Here is a 24,453-nt window from a genome sequence, read left to right as displayed (position 1 = left end):
ATAGGGTGGAGGTGTTAACCTTGGGTAGGGTGCTCTTTCCAAGAGCCGGTGCAGACTCGATGGGCCGAATGGCCTCCTTCTGCACTGTAAATTCTATGAAGTGGACAGAACTTGAAGCAGGTAAAAAAAAAAGCTTAACCATCTCACTAATGGAGTGCAATCTCCATTTCATGCACTAGGGGAACCTGGTTGTAAGGCGGAATGCTGTGTTATTCCAGGCAGACTAACAGTCAGGTGTAAATCATTCTCTCATCCCGAGATCGTGCTGTTTAAATAAACCTCAAGCTTCAAAAGAATCCTTCCATGAATTGGATTGACTTTATCCAGAGTATAAAATGTGATCTGCCAGCGTTGGTGCAGGATGACCCATTTTTGTCAGTCACCATGCATGGTTTGCTCTGTAGAGGCATCTTAAAATCCTGTGCACCCTCTTGGCATGTATCACCCAACTGACCCATGCACCGACTTACAAATATAACCCTAAACATGTACCGCTGAGCTGAAAACTCAAGGCCAACTTCAAATAGGGGTAGAGCCTAAACATGCATGTAGTATCTGAAGATCAGGGACACACACACACCTTATACACCAAGTATAGATCTAAACATGCATTTTAGCATACTACCCAGATAAACAGGGTAGTATTATACACTCGGTCAATTTATATGCCACAGTCAACAGTACATTTCTTTATAACTTAAAGTAAAACATACTAATCTCATTTGCATATTCAAATACTGCTGCAGCTGTGTAAAGGGGCACTGCACCAATTATGCTGACTTACATTTTGACCAAGCTTTTGGACAATAACTCAAGTGTCAAATTTGGTTTGACTCCTGTGATGTGTCTTCGGATGTCCTACAATGATAAAAAGCGATGTGCATGCAAGTTGCTTTTAGTGACTTCAAAGAGTTTTGGGTGAGTTGTGCAGAAGTGACCCTTGGAGTTAGAGTATCAGTGTGAGTGCTCATTTACCTTAGAGCATTCCAGAGGATAGCAGCTCTGGAACAGGAGGCGGATGAAGTGAGAGGAGGATTTAAACTCACCGTCGAACGTTCCGCTCTCCAAAAGGGCTCCACTCTCCTCGAGTGTTTTAAATTCCTCCAGGGAAATGAAGTTATAATCAACCCCTGGCACTTCACCTTCCCGGGGTGGCCTTGTAGTGCCTGAGAACACAAACAGCCAAAAAGACATTTAAGCAGTGAAAGGGTTAAAGTTCAATATTGTCGCGATTCGCTAGGCATTTGTCTGTTTGCAGAACAGAAAAATAATTCAGCATTGAGGAAGCGTAGGCGCAGGGTTATCACTAACAGAGTCAAAGAAAAACGTTTCCACAGAGGATTGATAAGACAGAGGTTAGAATATTAAAATAGAGTTGGATCAATAATTTTAAAAACAGATAAACACAGACTTGCATTTATATAGCACCTTTCGTGGATTTACAGCAATTAAACACTTGTGACGTATAATCACTGTTGCAACCTTGGAAAATATGTGTCAGCAAATTCCGTACAGTAAGTTTCCTAAAAACAGCAAGGCGATAATGACAAGATGATCTATATTTAGGTGTTAGTTGAAGACTGAATATTGACAAGGACAGTGGTGAGATGCCCGTATGGGAGAGCAAGCAGGGTCTCAGTTTCATCTGGAATACCGTACCACCAACAGCACCGAGTATCAGTCCGAATCTTGTGCTCAATCTTGTGCGAGGGCATGGGGCTTGAACTCATGTCCTTCTAACTCAGGAGACTGGAGTGCTAGCCACAAAGCACTGGCTGAGACGGGATGTGATGAATTAACAAGGAATGGAGCTGGGAACTCCAGTTCTGCTGCTAATTCTGCAATCAACGGTGAGCTCCTGTTTCTGGGACTCGATCTGGCCATTTCTCACCATTGGTATCAGTCTGGCTTTCTCTAAACAGGAGTCAATTCAAAGCACCCATCAGGTGAGCAAGTCGCTGCGAACATGTTGCCAGAATAATCTATTTGAGGAACAACTCTATTACCAGCACCTCCACTCTGGCCAATTCTTTATTCCTGCCTCAATGGATAACATGCTAACCTCTGGAAGTTGAGAGTTCAAGTTGCACTCCAGAGTTAAACTGAAACTGGACAGAGACTCCAGTGCAATACTGAGGGAGCGTTGCAATGTTAGAGGTGCGTGAGTCATCTGCTCTCTCAGATCAATGTAAAAGATGCCACAGCGCTATTTTGAAGGTAGGCAAGAAAGGTTCCTCCTGGGGCCCAACTAACCGTACCAAACAGATTGTCTGGTCACTATCATGTTGCTGTTTATGGGATCCTGCTGTGCAGAAATTGATTGCTGCGTTTCCTACATCATAGTAGTGAAAGACCTTTGATATACCCGAAGCCCCTCGAAGGTGCTATATAAATCCATGACTTTCTTTTTTGTTTGTTTGATTCCTGAACAGTTAACAGCCAGTAAGGAAGGTTTCACAGGCAACAGAGGCCCTGGAACAGCTCAGTAAATACCCAACCTTTCCTGTGGGCATCTACACCAAAACTAACATTGGGCCGTTTGAGCAGAGGAAACCACCAGTGAAATCAATCCTACGCTGTCCTGAAATATCAGTCACGCATGTGCAATCTCCATCAAAGGTCCTCAGACTGTTGTCGGGAACCACCCCCGCATCCCCCTAATTTTACACCTTTTAACCCAGGGGTACAAAGATCAATGGTGCCCCACAAAATCACCTAACCCTCCTGGTGTCTCAGGTTCAGGACAATACCAATTAAAAAAAATTTTAAACATTAAAAAAAAATTTTTTTTATTTTTTTATAAAGAGTACCCAATTATTTTTCATTTCCAATTAAGGGGCAATTTAGCATGACCAATCCACCTACCCTGCACATCTTTGGATTGTGGGGGTGAGACCCACGCAGACATGGGGAGAATGTGCAAACTCCACACGGACAGTGACCCAGGGCCGGGATTCGAACCCAGGTCCTCAGCGCCGCAGTCCCAGTGCTAACCACTGCACCGCATGCCGCCGCATACCGACTCATGAAGCTAGTCCATCGAGTTTACAGCAGAGAAACAGACCATTCGTTCCAACTGGCCCATGTTGGTGCTGATGTTCCACCTGAATCTCCTTCCACCACTTTTCATCTAACTCGATCAGGATAACTTCTATTGCTTTCTCCCTTATGTTTATCTAGCTTCCCCTTAAATGCATCCATACTATTCACAATTACTTCTTGCGGAGCACGTCTTTGCATTTATTAGTTACTGTCATATATTTATAGCCCTGGGTTTCGCACTCCTGGCCAGAATTGCTTGTTGGAAAACCAATCTTTCTTTCTCCAGCCACATCTTAGAAAGCTGAACTTCACTCAGCTGTGTCGTTGTGATGTTACTGGACTGCAAGCGATGGACACGCACGCACGCACATTTTGCTACATGACAGGCTGCACTTACATGGGATTGTTCTCAGATAGAGATTGTCCCGGATCACCTGTTGTAGCTGGTGGTCCACCGATCCCTTCTGGAATTGAAGACTGAGGTAGTGGCGAAGCTCCTTGTTTATTATTCTGCCTGTAAAGAAAAGCAATCAATGGTTTAATTTTTTTTTTTTTTACAACCTCATCCATCAGCACACCCTGTGAAAAGGAGCAACAGCAGGCACACAAAGGACAATTTGCAGCAAGGACAACGGTCGTTTGCCTCAGCGCAGAAATCACCCGTCATCAGGGTCATTGGATTTATCTCACATACTAAACAAACAATTCCATTTATAACATTACAGGAGCTTCTAAAAGCAATAAATACTTCCACTATAATGTCACTGGATTGAACAGAAGTCAAACTGAGCTCTGCCGGGCTGTGATGCAGCAAGAGAATTGCTGTAATGGGATTCGATTACACAGAGGACCGACCAGACGTCCCCTGGAGCAGTAATCAAACATTCAGTTACAAGCATTAACTCTCTAAACAGCCCGTACACTTAGATAGAAATATCAGCTGTTAGAGGGGAGGAGTGGCAAAGGAGCATGTTTGATACTGTATCAGTGTCCACCAGCCCGATCCTCAAATAGGGATTTCTCATCTTGTGCTTAAATTGCCCTGTGGCAGCACCCCTCCACATCTCTAACTACCCCTTGCCCCAGAAACTCCACCACCCCCCCCCAACTCAATTTCTCCAATCCCAGGGCCTGCTGCTACATTGCCCAACTTTTTCATAGTTATCTAGGTCTTGGCTCATTAGAAAGTTGTGCTGATCCAAGTGTTCCATCTTCCTCAATCTCCTACGTTTCCTCCTACTATTGCACTGGAGTCTCTGTCCAGTTTCAGTTTAACTCTGGAGTGCAACTTGAACTCTCAACTTCCAGAGGTTAGCATGTTATCCATTGAGGCAGGAATAAAGAATTGGCCAGAGTGGAGGTGCTGGTAATAGAGTTGTTCCTCAAATAGATTATTCTGGCAATGCTGCTTGAAGCCGTGAAGTTATAGAGTTAGGGACAGGTCCCTCTGCACAGTGCACACCAGGCTCAACAGTTCAGGATCTGGCATGCTGGGAATGTGCCTATTTCCCCCTCAAGATGTGGCTGTCACGGCAAGGCCAGCATTTACTGCCCATTCCAAGATGCCCCTGAGTTTTTGAGGTGGTGGTCGATATTCTTCTTGAACCACTGAACTCCATGTGATAAAGGTACACCAACAATGCTGTCCAGAATAAGTGGCCTCCTTTTGCTCTGTAAGAGTTTGAGTGACTGTGACTGCCTCTCCATGGTTGGTGACTATAGTGAGCAGTGCCACAGAGGTAGCACTCTTTGCTATCGCTGCAGCACACTTCCAATCAAGAATCCAACATAGTGCAGTAAATTAAGCGTACAAATTTCAACCCCACCACCACTACAATACTTGGCATGGTTCCGAAAAACCCCTTTTGCCTCTGCCACATCCAATCTGCTGGAGATTAAAGAAATAAGGAACATTCAGAAATTGAACAATGGGAAATTCAAGTAGTGAACCAAACTGGATGATAAAGCCAGCCATTAACAGAAAGGTTCACGCAGCAACATCAAAGGATGAAACAGAGGATTGGCTCATCATGCTTCTGGGTTTGGTACAGCACCCCTTTTACATGTCAATCGTCCCTCCAAATTTCAGGATATTAATGTCCTGCAAAGGACCCTTCTCCCCAAAATACAGACACTAACAGTAGGGATATTAATGTCCTGCACTGGGGCAGGTTAAGGGGATCCAATGCACTTAAAAGTACCATTGAAAAGCTCGCTCTTGCAGAGATTTCTCCCTACCAATGTAACCAACTATCTTCATGACAGACCAGAGGTTGCCTTAATCTGGAGTCTGATTTTGAGTTGCCTGAGCAAAGCAAACACAAAGCCATCAGAAATCAATTCTGGAGCCTCCTTGAGCTAAGTGCTCTCCAGCAGTGGAAGGCTGCTCATAGCATTTTCTAATCTTATTTCTCTGTAGGCCTCAGATCACATTATACATCAAGCAAACATGCAAGACTGGAGATCCCCAATGAGTCAGCCAGCGGCTGGCGTGCAGCACGCTCAACCAGCAATCCAGTGAGATCCATGAGGATTTAACAGTCCTGGCCATCAGCCACTCTCACACAATGAGAATTTTTTTCAAAGTCCCCATTGGGTACGAGCTCTCTGATTCAAACGCAGTCAGTAACACTACTCTACCTGGTGGCACTCAACTGGTTTAAAATTATAACCCACTCAAAATACAGTGCCACAGGCAATCCCTTCAAGTAGTGAACCAAACTGGATGATTTGAATAAGCGGTTGATATTGAAGTTTCTCCCATGCTGCTGCTGACAGAATTTTACCATGATTGTAATTCAACCACAATAACACGCAGTGATGGGGAAAACCTACTCCTCCTCCAGCCCCATAGGCTGATATCACATGGGAAGACTAAATCTTCTGAACACAAGGGAATACGAACCTAGCCTGTGCAACCATGTCCTCACAACTTACCCATCTCAGTCCTAGCTGGTGAATCTGCCCCAATCCCCCTCCAAGACCGAGGGGTGGCACGGTAGCACAGTGGTTAGCACTGTTGCTTCACAGCACCAGGATCCCAGGTTTGATTCCTGGCTTGGGTCACTGTCTGTGTGGATTCTGCACGTTCTCCTCGTGTCTGCGTGGGTTTCCTCCGGCTGCTCCGGTTTCCTCCCACAAGTCCCGAAATACGTGCTGTTAGGTGAATTGGACATTCTGAATTCTCCCTCTGTGTATCTGAACAGGTGCCGGTGTGGCGCGATTGGGGGTTTTCACAGTAACTTCATTGCAGTGTTAATGTAAGCCTACTCGTAACAATAATAAAGATTATTAAATATCCAACCCGAGGTGCAGTGCCCAGAGCTGAATGTGCAGAACGGTTCTGGTAATAATCCAGAGGTGGGAAATCAAATCCCACCATAGCAGTTAGGAAATTCAAATCCTTTTAATTAAATAAATCGGAACAAAGCTAGCATCAGTAATGATGACTCTGCAACGACTGAAGAAAACCTGCCACCCTCTTCTGGCCTACATCTGACTCCTGGCCCAATGTAGGTGAAAGTTTGCTGCCTTCTGAAATAGCCTTGTAAGTGTCAAAAAGGGACACAAAAAAAAAAACATGATCCATACAACTGCAGTGATTCCAGAAGGCAGCTCATCACTGCCACCAACAAAGTGATGGACAATAAATGCCAGTCTGGATAACAATGCTCACAGTCTAGTAATGAATGAAAAAAGTACTTGGGTTGCCAGCTCTGGTTTCACCTCTTCCTGGAGATTTTCCCACGATACTTACCACTGTTTATGGTTACTACACGTTAGTCATGTTTATTTAGCAAAATAAACAACATGCAAATCAAAGGACCACTACCGAACAGAAACTCAAGAATATGTTTAAAGTATATTTCTGAAACCTCAAATGCAACAAGAGTAATTTTCTTTGACTTGTCAATAGGTGTTACCATTATATCATTGACTTTTTTTTGTTTTAACTTAGAGTACCCAATTCATTTTTTTCCAATTAAGGGCCAATTTAGCGTGGCCAATCCACCTAGCCTGCACATCTTTGGGTTGTGGGGGCAAAACCCACGCAAACACGGGGAGAATGTGCAAACTCCACACGGACTTGACCCAGAGCCGGGATCGAACCTGGGATCTCGGCGCCGTGAGGCAGCAATGCTAACTACTGCGCCTCAGTGCTGTCCCTCTTTTTGACTTTTTACAATGCACAGCAAGTTAAAGGTAAATAAGACCAAAACCAATCCTAATTTAATTCACTGGCTCACAAATTCCACTCCAAGTTTAGCTTTAGCAAAGAGTGGAATGTATTATACAACACTTCACAGGCTAACTCTTTCCAGCTTGTGTTTTTGAATAATAATAATCTTTATTAGTGTCACAAGTAGGCTTACATTAACACTGCAATGAAGTCACTGTGAAAATCCCCTAGTCGCCACACTCCGGTGCCTATTCGGGTACACGGAGGGAGAATTCAGAATGTCCAATTCACCTAACAAGCATGTTTTTCGGAACTTGTGGGAGGAAACCAGAGCACCCGGAGGAAACCCATGCAGATACAGGGAGAACGTGCAGACTCCGCACAGACAGAGATCCAAGCCAGGAATCGAACCCGGGTCCCTGGCGTTGTGAAGCAACAGTGGTAACCACTGTGCTCCCGAGATTCCTCCCCAATTTGTGGTCTCGTCTCTCTCGCACTCCTCCAGTTGTGTTGGTCCCTCCTCCTTCTCCACAGTAACCATTGCGCAGGATTCTTTGGAGTTTCCAGGTGATTTTCAGTGGTTCAAATGCAATCGTCCCCAAAAGCGTTCTGAATAGTGAGGTGAGCAGCAAACGCACAAGTCAACTACAAACCAAGGCAGCCAGGGAGTAAAGATGCTCGAACCATTTATCATGGAAAATTGCTTCCAGAGCACAACCTGGGATACAGATAAGATCATTCCAAGACACTCGGGGTTGGAATCCAGAACAATAGCTCAGACGCAGTCTAACCTGAGCTTTACACAACTTCACCCCATTTCATTCCAACCTCCAAGGCAAAAAGTAACATCCCATTAGCCTTTAAAATTACTTTTTCTACTGGTTCATTAAAATCAAAGTAATTATTATCTTTATTATTGTCACAAGTAGGCTTACATTAACACTGCAATTAAGCCGCTGTGAAGCCCTTAAATCTGCCTGTTCCTCTCTAGCTTCAAACCATTCCTTCCTCACCAGTGTGAATGCCTGAGAACACACAATCGAGGGGTGGAGGGTGCAGGGTGTTTTGTGCTGTGTCCAGGGAGGTCTCAGCCTGCTTCTCTCTCTGGCTCTGCTACAAGAGCTGGTTCTCGACAAGCTCAAAGACTCTGTGCAGACACAGGAGCGGCTTTGTCTGGTGAATGCTGAAGCTTTCAAAGGGATTGCTTGGTCGGTCAACCGCGGGGATTCAACTTCCTGCAGATTTTCAGAGGTATTCTGAGACGACGTTCTTGGAGCAAAACCACTACACAAGAACTTAAAAGCGTTAGGAAGGGGGGTAGATGAGGGGAGAGGACATTAGCATTTGTTGGAAATAATTCTTAACTGAAGAAAGATGTGCAGGCATAATGAACTCTAGTATTGGATCTTGCCCACGTGTTTGCTACATGTTTCTACAGCAAAAACACGAGATACACACTCGAACCCAATTCGAGAGAATCACCAAACATTCGTATATTGTAAAGCAAACTATTTTGCTGGTCACCTTCAGGCAGTTTCAGATTCTGTAGCCAAATAATGAATGCACGCTCCATCACTCTCAGAGTGCCATGAATTTCAGCAAGTCCAAACATACTGGCCAGATCAAAGAAAGAGATTTGCATTTATATAGCACCTTTCACAACCTTATGGCATCCCAAAGCACTTTATAGCCAATGACGTTTTAAAATGCAGTCAAGTGTTCTAATATAAGAAACATAGCAGCCAAATTGAACACAGCAAGCTCCCACAAACTGCAAAGTGATAAAAACCAGAGTCTGTTTTGGCAATGTTGGTTGAGGGATAAATATTGCTAGCCAGTGAGAACATCTGCTGCTCATCTTCAAAGGTTTCTCTTGGGTCAATCAGACTCAAGAAGTGAGTTTCCTTTACTTGTTTAAGCCTGGTGATTTCTCGTCCCATTCTAGGGGTGTGGGTATGGGCGGTATGGTAGCACAGTGGTTAGCACTGTTCTTTCAAAGCTCCAGGGTCCCAGGTTCGATTCCCGGCTTGGGTCATTGTCTGGGCGGAGTCTGCAAGTTTTCCGTGTGTCGATGTGGGTTTCCCCCCACAGTCCAAAGATGTGCAGGTTAGGTGGGTTGGCCATGCTAAATTGCCCTTTGTGTCCAAAAAGGTTAGTTGGGGTTATTGCGTTACGGGGATACGGTGGAGGTGTGGGCTTAGGTAGGGTGCTCTTTACAAGGGCTGGTGCAGACTCGATGGACCGAATGGCCTCCTTCAGCACTGTAAATTCTCTGATTCTATAATTCTATGATTTTGAGAGCAGATATTCCCTTGTTTTAATGAGTGACACAAATGACAGCATCTGTGAAAGTGTATGATTCCCTCAGTACTACACTCGAATGTCAGCCTACATTTTTGTGTTCAGGTCTCTGGAGTCGTTAAAACACAAGCTTCTGATTTAGAAACAAGTATGCTGCCCATTGAATCACGGCTGACACAATCCTTCCTCCTCACCACACAGGGATAAACTTCCTGAAATCATTCACAAAATTATACCGGGTGCACCAAGAAGTTCACCCACTCTCAATCATTGTGGCTCACATGGGCCACATATACCGCAGCAACTCATCATGGTTTCAACACCACCTTCCAAAATGCAACCTCCACCACCTCAGATACAGCCGCATCATCCCCTCTTCAGTTGCACAATATCTAACTTGGTCATATAATCAACTGTTCCTTCACTGTCACTAGTTCAAAATCCTGGGACACTGAACTTCCTGGCGGATGTAGAAGGTCGCACGCAAGGTATCTCCCACCAGACTCCTCGGTTTTTAGTCATTTTAGTCGGGTCATACTGCCTGATTTCACAATTAAATGTAGATGCTAAGATATTGGCCAAGATACTAACACTAAGGCTGGAGCAATGCCTCCCTCAGGTTCTTGGGAAGGATCAGACGGGGTTTGTTAAGGGTCGGCGATTGTCAGCAATGTGCGGTGGTTGTTCAATGTGGTGTTGTCCCCTTTGGAGGGGACAGAGCAGGAGGTCATTGATGCACGAGATGCCGAGAAGGTTTTTGACAGGGTAGAATGGGGATATTTGTTTGGAATAGGCCAAAATGTGTGTTCTGGGTACGGTTGTTATATAAAGCACCGAAGGCCAATGTGAGTTTAGGGTATTTTCAGTTGACAGGGAATGAAACAGGGATGTTGATCCCCACAATAGGTGACATAATGGCACTGTTGAAGCATTTTGGCACTTTTTCAGGATACAAACTGAACCTGGCGAAAAGTGAGTGTTTCCCGGTCACTTCCCCAGAGAGGGGAGTCAATTTGGGGGTGTTGCCGTTCCGCTTAGCGGGTTCACATTTCAGGTATCTGGGGGCTCAGGATTGGGACTGACTCCACAAGTTTAACTATACAAGCTTGGTGGGAAGGGTCAAGACCGACTTGCAGAGAGGTGGGATACTCTCCCTATGCTCTTGGTGGGCAGAATTGAGTCGGTCAAGATGAACATTTTACCAAGATTGATGTTCCTGTTCCAGTGTTTGGCTGGTTTTCCTGCCAACGTCCTTTTCGGGGGAACTCGAGAAATTGATTTTGTCCTTTATTTGGGCAGGCAAAGGGATGAGGATTCGAAAGAGAGATTTTCTGAGGGAGCAGCAATCAGGGGCCTTGGCGTTGCCAAGCTTGGTATGCTATCACTGGGCGGTGAATGCGGAGGTGTTGGGGTCCGGAGGCTACATGAGAACGGATAGTCAAAATCATGTAGGGGCAGTCAGGGTTGAGGGCACTAGCAACGGCCTCGCTCCCAATCTCACCGGTGAAATATTTGGCAAATCAGTGGTTGTCTTCACCCTGAAAATATGGAGACAATTTTGTCAACACTTTAAATTGGGGGCGGTATTGAAGCTGGCTCCGATATGCACGAATCATATATTTGAGCTGGAAGGTTGGATGCCACATTTGGGAGGTGGGAAGAGAAGGAAGGGGTTGGAAGGAGTAAAGGATCTGTTTTTGGAGGGACGGTTTGCAAGTTTGGAGAAGTTGTCGGACAAATTTGAGTTTTTGCAGTCTGACATGCTGAGATATCTTTAAGTTCTCAATTTTGCCAAACGGATCTTTGAGAGGGTTCTTTCACTCACAGGGTTAGAAGAGGGGAGTACCTCAGATATCTATGGAAGGATTATGGCCAAAGATACGGCATTGGTGGAGGGGGTTAAGACCAAGTGGGAGGAGGGGGTGGGGGTGGGGGGGGGGTTCACGTTATGGGGGTTAGCTATATTGTTTTTTTCTGTGGGGGGGGGCTTGTGATTGGGGGTGCTGTGTTGCTTTTGCGTTATGTATAAAATGGAAAATGTTTGAATAATTTTTTTTTTTTTTTTAAACTCCTGGGATGCCCAATGTAACAGCACTGTGGACCTACCTTCATCACACAGCTTACAGCTGCTCAAGGAGACTCATCACCACCCTCTTCAAGGTGGGAAGGCAACAAAAGTCTCATCAGGCACGTCCACATCTCAGGAATGATTTATTTTAATATAAAACATTCCTGATCCCAGAATAAGGGAGAACTGCCTTTGAAATGGTGCCATTTGTCTTCTGCATTCGCCTTAAGGGCAAACTTGATTTGACATCTAACCTGAAAAGCAGTGCTCTCAACATTTAAATCAGAACTGCTAGGTTACAGTGGGGATGCCGGAGACGGGCAGTGTTGGATCCCGACCCACTATGTGTATGAAATGCCGCAAGTGGATTGCCCTGGATATGGAGCTCTCCCCATTATAATTACCCATACATACCCCACATCGATGTGTGACCGCCCCCTGCTGGGTGTAGAGGTGTGCGCACCCACCAAGAGAACAATCACAGCTCTTGAGTTGTCACAGTATCAGGTCTGTCACCAGCAAAGTACACAGAGCACCTAAAAAAAACCAGTTACTAGGATTTATTTCTGTAAACAGAGGTCACGTGCTAGTGACACGCCTTCCAATGACAAAGAGGACAATGCAAGAAATGTATTCCACGGAGATACGTAACCGGTTGGTCTGGTATATGGTTACTAAAAGCTCTACTAAAACTTGAATTGCTCAATCAATCAACTGACCTCCAGTCACCCCCTCTCACCTAGACACTTTCTGAAATCAGATCTTCTTGCTTTTTTTTACATCAAGACGAGAAACCTCAGGATCTGTGCAGTGGATCCAATGAACCACATTTATGGCCCAGGACACCGAACTTACCAATCCTTCACAAACACAACATGCTTTCCAGCTTTCATTGTTTACATGATGAAACTTTCACAGGAGCTGTTTGCTCGGCATCTGTCTGGATGTGTTGAACCAGAAGCCTCTGTATCACACTAATCGCAGAGTAAACCAAAAGTTGAGATAATTTCTATACAATATGTTGCACAAACACCACAGCCGAAACAGTATTTTTAAAAAAAAAACTTTGCACAGAACTCTGAAATTCAGAGTGGACAGGTTCAATAATCAAAATATTTGTCCCAGGGCAGCACGGTGGCACAGTGGTTAGCACTGCTGCCTCACGGCGCCGAGGTCCCAGGTTCGATCCCGGCTCTGGATCACTGTCCGTGTGGAGTTCGCACATTCTCCCCGTGTTTGCGTGAGTTTCACCCCCACAACCCAAAGATGTGCAGGTTAGGTGGATTGGCCATGCTAAATTGCCCCTTAATTGGAAAAAAAATGAATTGGGCTCTCTAAATTAAAAAAAAAATATCTGTCCCCATTTTGTCAGTATTTATGCTGGAGTTTTGATGAAGGGTCATTGACCTGAAACATTAATTGTGATTCCCTCCATAGACCCATCTGATTTGCTGAGGTGTTTCCAGCAATTTTTGTTTCTATTTCATATTTCCAGCATCCACAGTATTTTACTCGTGTATTGAGATCAATTTCCCCTAGGATGCTTGGAAACGATGTTTCGAAAAATCGGGGAGGGAAGAAAGAGGGCTCTTTTGATAGAAAGAACTGTAGACAAGCCAGAAGAACTGATTCAAATGCGCACACCTCAACAAAAATACCAGTCATCAAATCACTAAGTGGCAGCTTTAAAATACACATAAATTATAGGTTTCTGTGTTCACCGCAGTAAGCCACAGCCAAACCTAGCATTTCCATGCATCAGTCACACAGCTGCTTGCAAAATGGAATTTGTCTTGTACACGAGGTAAAATCAGACCTTTTGCTTTCCAAATGCAATCGTTGGTCTGAGAACATCAACATTTCAAGTTAAACACAGAAAAAAGCAAAATGCCCCATCAGAATCAGCAGAGCAAACCCAATAGCTGTCCACTACAAATGAGTACACCCTCCTTAGAGATAAAAGGTTGTGGGTTCAAAACCCACTTCAGTATATTTATCCAAGCACAAAATCCAGGTCATGCAGCACGGAGGGAATGCTGCACTGCACCATCTTTCCGATAAGGCCTTAGGACATACAAGATCCCTTGACCCAATTTCAACCATGTGTGGGAAGTTCTTCCTGGTGCGCTGGCAAAGGTTTATCCCTCAGTCAACAGTGCCAAAATTATCTGATCACCATCAGAATTGCTGTATATGGGCCTTGATATGCACAAATTAGTTGCTGCGTTTCTTACATTACAATAGCAAATACACTTCAGTAGAGCACTGTGGGGCATCCCAAGTTGATAAAAGGTGCAGCAATGCAAGTCGTTTTTGGAACCATGTCCCAAAACATGTCAGTGCCCTGACAACATTGGACTGTTGAGAAAGGTTAATGCTCCAATTACTGAGTACTTCACACATTTCAGAATCTGAGTTAGAAGTGCAAAATGGTTGGCCCTGGCATCTCAGAACAGCATATGGAACAGAGGAGCTCAAAGGAATATCTAAATGTACTGGATCTAGGCAGCAGAAATTATCTCTGCCATCCCTTGCAAGATGAGCCTGTTGGGAAAAAAGATACAGCAAGATTGCTTAGGTGACAGGGCATGTCTGAGACACATCATGCACACCCACCTCCCGAACATTATCTTCTCATATACTGCAGGCTCCAAGAGTGTCAGACCTCGAGTATGGCAGCAATTCAAGCCTTCAGCAACAGCAGCTGCTTTGCATAAATGGGTCGACTGCCAGTAACCGCACTAGCATGAGGCAACAGTCTTAAACCAGTTCAAAGTCTAACCCCAAATATTTTTCATCAATCTAAACTGCCGTAACGCTTTGAATGTTTGAAGTCTCGCTTGGCATATTTCAGCTCAAAAGGGCATCGTGTCAGAATCGATGATGAAGGGGTTACATTTTCGAATTAGAGACTGTGTGCTACACACACATTAGGTGTTGCATGAACTTGATGCACCAGTAGCCAGGGAACCCTCAAGACGACCAACAAATGGCTCGAGACCTCAAATGAAATGTGCAACATGTTCGTTGCCATGGTGACGATGTTGCTTATATTAACGTCTGAAGTAACCATCTGCAAGTCTTCACTGCAAACAAATCTCAACGTACAGGGCTGGTCAGAGGCTCACTGGTCAGGAAATGTGCAGCTTTGGAAGTTTGAAATATAAATGGGACAATGAGCCTACATTTATATTTAACAACTCCATTCATGACTTCAATGCATCCCAATGCGCTTCACAACCAATAATGTACTTTAGCAGTCACCAATTTATACACAGTCAGGTTTCACAAACAGCAATTGGATAACGACATGACCAGATTTAGTGATGATGGTTGAGGGGAAATAGGCAAGGAAGAGGGAACACCCCACTTGCTGCTTTTCAAATGGTTTCATGGGATCTTTTACCTCCACCGAGAGGGCAGACAGTGCTTCGGTTTACCTCATCTGAAAAATGGCACTCTGATGGTGCAATGTTCCTTTAGTATTGCGCTACACTGAAGATCAGATTATGCACCACAGACTGGGCAAGAGTGTCCCCCACTGTAGAAAGACTGACACCTAATGTAGAAACCAACAAAATAGAATGATAGGCACCACTGTTGGTGGGTATCTGCTACAAAGGCACGATGCATAACCACGTTTCAAGTTGTACGGAATAACAGTAAGTGACAAGGCAACACCTTAATTAGCACATAGAACCACAGAATTCCTACAGTGCAGAAAGAGGCCATTCAGCTCATTGAGTCTGCACTGACCCTCTGAAAGAACACACTACCCAGGCCCACTCTCCCACCCTAACCCTGTAAGCCCATAAACCCACCTAACCTGCACATCTTTGGATACTAAGGGGCAATTTTAGCTTGGCCAATCCACCTAACCTGCACATCTTTGTACGGTGGGAGGAAACCAGAGAACCCGGAGGAACCCCATGCAGACACGGGGAGAAAGTGCAAACTCCAGACAGTCACCGAAGGCTGGGTGCAATTTTCATCGCTCCAGAATCTTTCAGGTTTTACCTTATATACCCAGCTTCCATATTCTCAGGAGTGAGGAATCCAACTCCACCTTCTCTTTGGCCAGCCCCGCACTAAAACAAAAATTACCCAGATCAGACACCGGCCAGCATAACTGTTTACAGCAGCTGTGAGAAGGAAATGGACTCCCAAGAAAATAGATGTTAAATACACTGGAGCTGAGCAGCAGAGTATCAACAGAAATGCCCGGAAAATCTGAGGATGTAATTTTATTAAACTTAGAAATAAAAAGTCATCCCATCCAGGAGGGTGGGGAGTGTGTGGAATGTATAATTATAAAATGACAGCACATTCCAATAAGCAGCCATCAGCTCAGAAATGCAGCACAAACGTGCGGTCCAAATGGTGTTTATACTCCCCAAGAGCCTCCCCCACCCTATACCATCTGATTACAGTACAGTACAGCAAGATATTCTATTCCTTTCTCCCTCATGTTGTCATCTAGATTCCCCTTAAATACATCTTTGCAATTCGCCAGAACAACTTCCTTTGGTAGTGAGTTCCACATTCTCACCACTCTCTGGCTGAAAAAAATTCTCTCGAATTCCCGTCTGGATTTTATTAGTGACCGTCTTATATTGATGACCCTACTTTCCAAAAGTGGAAACATTACTTCTGCACTTACTTATCGAATACTTTGAATGTGTGTTGGATCACCGCACTATAATCACAAAACAGGGTCTCAGTCAGGCAACGGTCTTCAAAAGGAAATGGGGGCTATTGTAAGAAGAGCCTAGTGTCCAGAGCGAAAGGAGAAGAAAGGCAACCCATTTTCCTCAGAAATACCACCACCACCAGGCAGGGAGAAACAAAGAGAGGTAGAGGCCTGCAGCTGCAAGACACCCCATTTCACAAGCTTGTTGTTCCAGGCACAATCAAATTCTTTTGACGTTAGTGAGACAAGTCAGCAAGGTCAATTTATACACAGCAAGATCCCATTAACAGCAATAAAGCAAATATTCAGTTCATCTGATGTGATGGCATCAGCTGAAGGATAAATGTTAGCTAAAGATCTCCTCTCCTCCCCACCGGTTTTTATCAGTGTAAACATGCACCTGAACCTCAACCAGCAGGTGACGCGGCGCTCCCATGTCACTGCCCAGCGACAGTGTGGTGCTCTCTCACCACTGCCCCCTCCGACAATGTGGCTCTCCCTCGCCACTGCCCCCCCCCCCCAACAGTGTGGCGCACCCTCGCCACTGCCCCTGCGACAGTGTGGCACTTTCTGGCCACTGCCCCTGCGACAGTGCGGCATTCCATCACCACTGCCCCATCCAACGGTCTCGATTTCTGTCCTGGCAATGTTATGAGCAAGTAGCGAAAAATCAGTGGTGTTCAAAAGAATAAACTGGGATGGGGCACTCCCTCGTCAATACCCGCTCCGACAGTGTGGCGCTCCCTTGTCACTGCCTCTGCGACAGTGTGGCGCTCCCTCGTCACTGCCTCTGCGACAGTGTAACGCTCCCTCGTCACTGCCTCTGCGACAGTGTGGCGCTCCCTCGTCACTGCCCCTGCGACAGTGGCGCTCCCTCGTCACTGCCCCTGCGACAGTGGCGCTCCCTCGTCACTGCCCCTGCGACAGTGGCGCTCCCTCGTCACTGCCCCTGCGACAGTGTGGCGCTCCCTCGTCACTGCCCCTGCGACAGTGTGGCGCTCTCTGGCCACTGCCCCTGCGACAGTGGGGCATTTCCTCACCACTGCCCCCTCCGACAGTGTGGCACTCCCTCGTCACTGCCCCCTCCGACTGTGTGGCACTTCATCATCACTCCTCCTCCTTCCCCCCTCCCCCCCCCGGATTAGACCAATAGCCTGGGATGGGGGAGCGAAGAGAATTTAATTAACAGGCACAAAAAAAAATATGATTGGCTAACGAAAGGTGTCTTTTCTCCCCATCTGTGTAGGTGGGGATGGGTAGTGAAGGGTGGGGATGTGTCAGGCGGCCATCTGCTCAAGTCCTGTTTGTGGGGTTTAAAACCCCCATCTTGATGATTAAAAGGAAGCAACCACTGGGAGAAGTTGAATTATCTCAATCTTTAACACATCTGCCTGGTGTTCTGATAATTAGTAAGCCTTTAAACTGGACCACACAGCACAGTGGGAAACCCTGCTTATCCAGCAACATGGAGAACACAGTGCTAAGCTGACAAATGTCTGCTAAATTGAATCAGGAGCTGTGACCAAAGGGGTCAATTGCATGGGAAAGCAGAACTCCTTGTTCTGCAAGTGAAGATATCTGCCTCAAATCTCAGGGTCACTAAATGTGTTGCCCATGTTACCTCCAAATGCACCCAGCTGCACTCTCCCACCACTGGCCATCTGACACATCCCCACCCTTCACTACCCATCCCCACCTACACCGATGGGAAGAAAAGACACCTTTCATTAGCAAATCATTTTTTTTTGTGCCTGTTAATTAAATTCTCTTCGCTCCCCCATCCCAGTTTATTCTTTTGAACACCACTGATTTTTCTCTACTTGCTCATAACATTGCCAGGACAGAAATCTCCAATCCCTGGACACTCCAGGAAAAGGAGTGAACCACAGCCTTGAGCTACATTGGGCTGGGTATATGGGCGTTAGGCAGAAGATCAACACTCAAATTTTCACTCTACTTTTCATAGAATTTAAAGTGCAGAAGGAGGCTATTTGGCCCATCGAGTCTGCACCGGCTCTGGGAAAGAGCACCCTTTCTAAGCCCACACTTCTACCCTATCCCCGCAACCCAGTCCCCCAACCCAACCTTTTCTTTGGACACCAAGGGCAATTTAGCATGGCCACTCCACCTAACCTGCACAACTTTGGACTGTGGAAGGAAAAGGGAGCACCCGTTGGAAACTCACGCAGACACAGGGAGAACGTGCAGATTCCGCACAGGCAATGACCCAAGCCGGGAATCGAACCTGGGTCCCTGGAGCTGTGAAGCAACTGTGTTAACCACTGTGCTACCGTGCCACCCAAGTCTCATCTCCCCACTCAACTGTTTTTCAAGGTAGAATGGGGATTAAATCATTAAGCGTTACCCTATTTAGTGTTAGAGGCAAGCCATTTCCTTGAGTATGCTGATGTCAAAGACGGATAGGTTTTTGGATACTGAAGGAACCAAATGGTAAAGTAGGTCAACCATCATCTTATTGAATGGGGGAAGCCATGCTCGAGGGACCAAGTGATCTACTCCTGCTCTTATTCATTCACAGAGCCTCCAATTTCCCACAAAGAGATAAACCCACTAGTTGCTGAGACTGTGTGCGAGAGGATTGAATTTACTGGACAGATGGGACACTGGGCTGTGCATTATAAACGTTTGCAATCCATCGAGTGTCTGAACTGTTCCCATCAGCTCCAACTTTCTACTTGTTCACCATCAAGAACTGGCCATTTAAGCCAACAAGAAGCAATCCCAATACTCCAGCAGATGACATTGCATAGATATAACTGCATTCTTAGAATGCAAAACCATTACATGAACCTTGGATTAAAGGTGTTAGGCAGCTATTGTTGTGCGATAGTTTGTGGAAAAAAAATCTACTTGCAGGTTTCAACAATACCTTCCACAAGGGCACACCACCACCTGCAAGCTCCCCTCCAAGCCATACCCCGCAACTTCTAACTATATTGCTGTTCCTTCACTGTCACTGGGTCAAACTCCTGGAACCTCGTCCTAAAAACAGTCAGACTGTACCCACACTTAACGGGACTGTTTAAGAATGCAGCTTCAAGGAAATGGTTCACCACCACTTTCAAGGGCAACGAGGGGAAGGCAACAAATGCCGGCCTTGTCAGTGACGCTCACATCTACCGAATGAATTGAAAGGTCACTGAGGGATGAACAAAACGGTAATGGCAGCAAAAAGCAGAAACATTGAATCATTACTTCGTTTCAGCATTTTCCAGGGAAATTAACTAGGTGGACGTGACATTAGAAGAGATTAAAAGGATTTAAAAACATTTATGTTAGAACAGTAGGAGAGAATTGAGAAACTAATCAAACAGAGGATAAAACCCTGGTCTAGAGATTGTACCCAATCATATGAAAAGTTCGGGAAGAATTAGCAGAGGCACCATCACGTATATAAAAAAATTAATTAGAAAAGGGAATAGTGCCAAAGAACTGGTGAACAACTAATGTAATTGCTACTAAAAGAAATGGAGAACACATTCAGGGAACTACAAACCAATTAGCTTAATGGTTGCAGGAAATATAATGGAATTATTACCCAAAAGATAACAGAAAAACACCCAGAAACTGCGTAGGCAGGATGGAATTCCAACGATACGGGCATGATGCTGAAAACCCACATTCTACCGATCCAACAGGAATAGCGTTACCACGGGGAGAAGCTGAATTATCTCCACCTTCAATGCATCTGCCAGCTCTTTCAGTAATTAGCGTGCTTTTAAACTGGACCAGGCAACACAAAGGAAAACTCAGCTCATCCTGCAATGTGGGCAGCACGGTAGCATTGTGGATAGCACAATTGCTTCACAGCTCCAGGGTCCCAGGTTCGATTCCGGCTTGGATCACTGTCTGTGCGGAGTCTGCACATCCTCCCAGTGTGTGCGTGGGTTTCCTCCGGGTGCTCCGGTTTCCTCCCACAGTCCAAAGATGTGCAGGTTAGGTGGATTGGCCATGATAAATTGCCTTTAGTGTCCAAAATTGCCCTTAGTGTTGGGTGGGGTTACTGGGTTATGGGGATAGGGTGGTGTTGACCTTGGGTAGGGTTCCCTTTCCAAGAGCCGGTGCAGACTCGATGGGCTGAATGGCCTCCTTCTGCACTGTAAATTCTATGATAAAAAAACATGGACAACATAGTGCTAATCAGACAATTGCCCGAAAAATTACAGCATTAAACCAAGGGCAAAGGAGTAAACTGCATGGGAGAGCTACATGCCTTGCTGTACAATAGTTAACTTGAACTCCAGGGTCACCTAATGTATTTAATTGAATCCCAGTTGGTTTCATTACAAGGTCTCCTGCCAACTCCCCCCCGCCAGTGGACACCCGACACATCCATCCTCTGTCAGCCATTGCTCAGTTGATAACATCCCCCGTGTTCAGGCCAATATTTATCCCTCAATCTACATCAGAAAGAACAGATGATCTGTTTATTGGAGCTTGTATTTCTTACATTACAACAGTGACCGCACTTGGCTGTAAAGCACTTTGGGGTCTCCAGTGGTCATGAAGGGCGTATCTAAAGGCAAGTTTTCCCTTTTTTCTTCCCTTGCAATGCATCACCGCCTGCATCAATTGGAAAGCAAACAGACCCATCATTGCTCAGGTATTTCTCACCTTCCAATCAAATTGCCTTCTCTCTCGCCACCTTTACCCAAGTTCCACCCTCACCATTTTTGCATGAGTGGGCGAGGGTCAAAGCATTAGTTGCTGCCCTATTTAGTGCTGCATACAAGTGATACTATTCATTCATTAAGCCACTTGTGGATTTATTCTTCACAAGATGTTCCACTAGTTTGCCCAGGCCGAGAGAGAGATAGTTTAGTTTACTCGAGGGTGCAATACTGGGCTGTGCATCAAGGGTAGTGGTAACACCAAAGGAAAGGTTCATAATCCAATAGGCATTAGAACCATTCCTATAAATGGTAACTCTGTACCAGTTTGACCAGCAAACCCAGTGGGAATTAATCCCATCACTATGACAGGCGACATTACATAGAAATGATTTGGTACTTGAGACACATTGTGTGAACCTTGGATTAGCACAGGGTGGTACAAACGGCCATTACATGTCATCTAAAGCTGTCTGCTCTCATTGCCAGATCAGCTGAGAGAAGTGTAAATTGACAAATAGAACATCAATTGAATCCGGATCGTTTTGCTCAGCTTAGCAGCAAACACTTGAAAGCAGCACAGACAAATAGAGACAAGAGGGATATACAAGGAGCAAAGAGCAACTGGACAAAGGACAGGGGAAACGAGGGACAAGCCAACATTTACATACCACTCTTCTTCTGAACAGAAATGTCTGAGTCCTTCAAAAAATGCAGACACCAAGCAAGGGGGTCATTTGAGAGCTGCAAGGGAAGCTGAAGGGTGTTGAGAGGGAGATGCAGATTCGATGTAGGCAGAGGAGTTGAGCATATATCCAACAATGGGGGCAGCACGGTGGCGCAGTGGTTAGCATTGCTGCGTCATGGCGCCAAGATCCCAGGTTCGACCGCGACTCTGGGTCACTGTCTGTGTGGAGTTTGCACATTCTCCCCGTGTTTGCGTGGGTTTCGCCCCCACAGCCCAAAAGGTGTGCAGGGTAGGTGAATTGGCCACGCTAAATTGCCCCTTAATTGGAAAAAAATGAATTGGGCACTCTAAATTTTTTTTTAAAAAATATATCCACAGCATGGTACAAGGAGCAGACAGGAGCCCATGTTTAAATGTCTTATCTGTAATACTGCCTCTCAGACAGTCCAGCAGTCCGTCAGGACTGTACAGAGAATGTCACCTGGATCATGGGCTCAAATCACGGGAGTGGGACATGAACCCACAATCTATAGTTCAAGAGGTGAGAGTACCATTATTAAGTCACAGCTGACACCCGGACAAGGCTTAAGATGGTAACCAAGGATTGATGGGGGTCGAGCAGCATGATGGTGCAGTGGTTAGCACAGTTTCCTCACGGCACCGAGGTCCCAGGTTCGATCCCGGCTTTGGGTCACCGTCCATGTGGAGTTTGCACATTCCCCGTGTTTCGCTGCCACAACCCAAAGATGTACAGGGTAGGTGGATTGGCCACGCTAAATTGCCCCTTAATTGCAAAAAATGAATTGGGTACTCTAAATTTATATTTAAAAAAGGATTGATGGGAGTCTAAGGACAATGGCAGAGGGAGCCTCAGTTTAACATAAAATGGCACCTTCGACAGTGCAGCACTCCCTCAACACTGCACTGCGAGTTTATGTGGATTGTGTGCTCAAGTCTCCAGAGTGGGACTTGAATCCACAATCCTCTCACTCAGTTGAGAGTGGTACCCACTTGGCCTCAGTTGACTTTGGAATCACGACCCAGTGCAACCCAAGTGTTTTTAACCCCTCCGCAGCTGTTCCCCATCGATGAAGTTTTGGGTACTTTGTAGTTTAGCTGATCGTAGCAGCAAGAAACCAATGCCTATTCTTTATAATTCATTCTCTATTTCTTGGGTCCACCCCCATCATGCCCCCACAATAAAATGCAACAACGGATAACATTCATGTAAATATTAAGATAACAAATCCGTGCAAGACAGTCCCTGGAGTCTGACCCTCTCTTAAACAAGGGCCACATTCTCTCCCCCAATTCTGGAACTGTTCCAATTTCTGAATCTCACACTGTTCTTGTGATTTATGGTGAAATGTGAGCCCTTTGATTAGATTCCAGCCTGTAACCCTGCATGTAACACACTGGTATATTCTACATTCACAGTGAACACACTGCACTCTCGTTCCGAACAAAACATTCATTTAACAAAATAACAAAACTGTTTTTTCTGTTCTTGCTAAAAACAATCAAGACTCTCATCCACATTTGCCTCTTTGTTTTGAAGGTGCACCACAATTCAATATCCCCTTTCTCATTCACATCATTTGGTAAATAAAACCTTCAACTGAAATCTGAGCCATTCAGACGGATGCCAGTTATCACATTTTTCTTATTGTATGGGAACCGGCAGTCTGAAAACTAGGAGCTGTCAGGAGCATTCCTCCTAACAAGAGATAATCGAACTATCGTCCTTTGTCATGCAATGGTGATACCGTCATTGAATCCCCCACTATCAACATTCTGGGATTATCATTGACCAGAAACTGAACTAGACTCGCCAAATAAATACTGCGGCTACATGAGAAGGTCAAAGGCTAGGAATCCTGCGACGAGTGAATCCCCAAAGCATGTCCACTATCTACAAGGCACAAGTCAGGGGTGTGATGGAATACTTACTCCCCACTTGCCTAGTTGAGTGCAGTTCCAACAACATTCAAGAAGCTCAAGAAGCTCACCACCATACAACACAAACTGCCCGCTTGATTGCTACCCCTTCTACAAACATTCAGTCCCTCTACCATTGAAGAACAATGGCAGCAGTGAGTACCGTCTCGAAGATGCACTGCAGAAGCTCACCAAGATTCCTTCGGCACCACCTACCAAATCCACGACCAACATCGGCAAGAACAAGAGCAGCAGATACCTGGGAACACCCTCCAAGTCGCTCACCATTCTGATTTAGAAATATATTGCCATTCCTTCACTGTCGTTGGTCAAAATCCTGGGACTACCTCCCCAACAGCAGCGTGGGTGCAGTGCAGGGATTTTAGTGGGTCAGGAAGGCAGCTCACCACCATCTTCTCAAGGACAACTAGGGACAGGCGATAAATGCTGGCCTGGTCAGCAATGCCCATATCCTGTAAAATCATTTTATTAAAATTACAAAAGCTCCTTCGTGCTATACCTGGAATCTGACAGATTGATTCAAATCAGAGCCTCAAATTATGCAATCAAATTAAAGTCAGCAACCAGCGCTTTGTATAATATTGACCCAAGATATAAAAATGGTGTGAGAGAATATCCCAATGATAGAGGGCTTTGCAGCAAAGTTGGGACATTATGTGTCCCATGGTCTTGCTTCGTTCTGCAATTCGACAGTTCGGAACAAATGTGGCATTTTAAAAAAAACAGTAATTCCATAATCACCTTAAGGAAACCTTAAAAATGATATTGCTGCAAGATTTATTTTGCTCACTTCCACCTCCTGCCCCACGACAAATTCCCTTGGCAGAGTCGTTAGTCTAGGGTCACCAGCCTAATCCAGGTTACAAACTGCTGTATCTGACCAGTTACATTTCA

General features: G+C 45.3%; 1 protein-coding gene across 5 annotated transcripts in view; it reads right to left on the bottom strand.

The window, feature by feature from the left end:
- magi3a (membrane associated guanylate kinase, WW and PDZ domain containing 3a) overlaps nt 1-24,453 on the bottom strand; it is a 140,552-nt gene that overhangs the window by 66,022 nt on the left and 50,077 nt on the right. For all 5 annotated transcript variants that reach the window (XM_072480177.1, XM_072480178.1, XM_072480179.1 and 2 more), the window contains exons 2-3: nt 3,440-3,556; nt 1,047-1,166 (exon numbers count right to left, since the gene is read on the bottom strand). In XM_072480177.1, coding sequence (XP_072336278.1) covers nt 1,047-1,166; nt 3,440-3,556 — 237 coding nt within the window. The remainder of the gene's footprint in view (nt 1-1,046; nt 1,167-3,439; nt 3,557-24,453) is intronic.

Source organism: Scyliorhinus torazame, chromosome 17, assembly GCF_047496885.1.
Source record: "Scyliorhinus torazame isolate Kashiwa2021f chromosome 17, sScyTor2.1, whole genome shotgun sequence".
In the NCBI taxonomy this organism is placed as follows: domain Eukaryota; kingdom Metazoa; phylum Chordata; class Chondrichthyes; order Carcharhiniformes; family Scyliorhinidae; genus Scyliorhinus; species Scyliorhinus torazame.
Note: the sequence above shows the minus strand (reverse complement) of the source record. Positions and strands in the feature narration are given on the sequence as shown.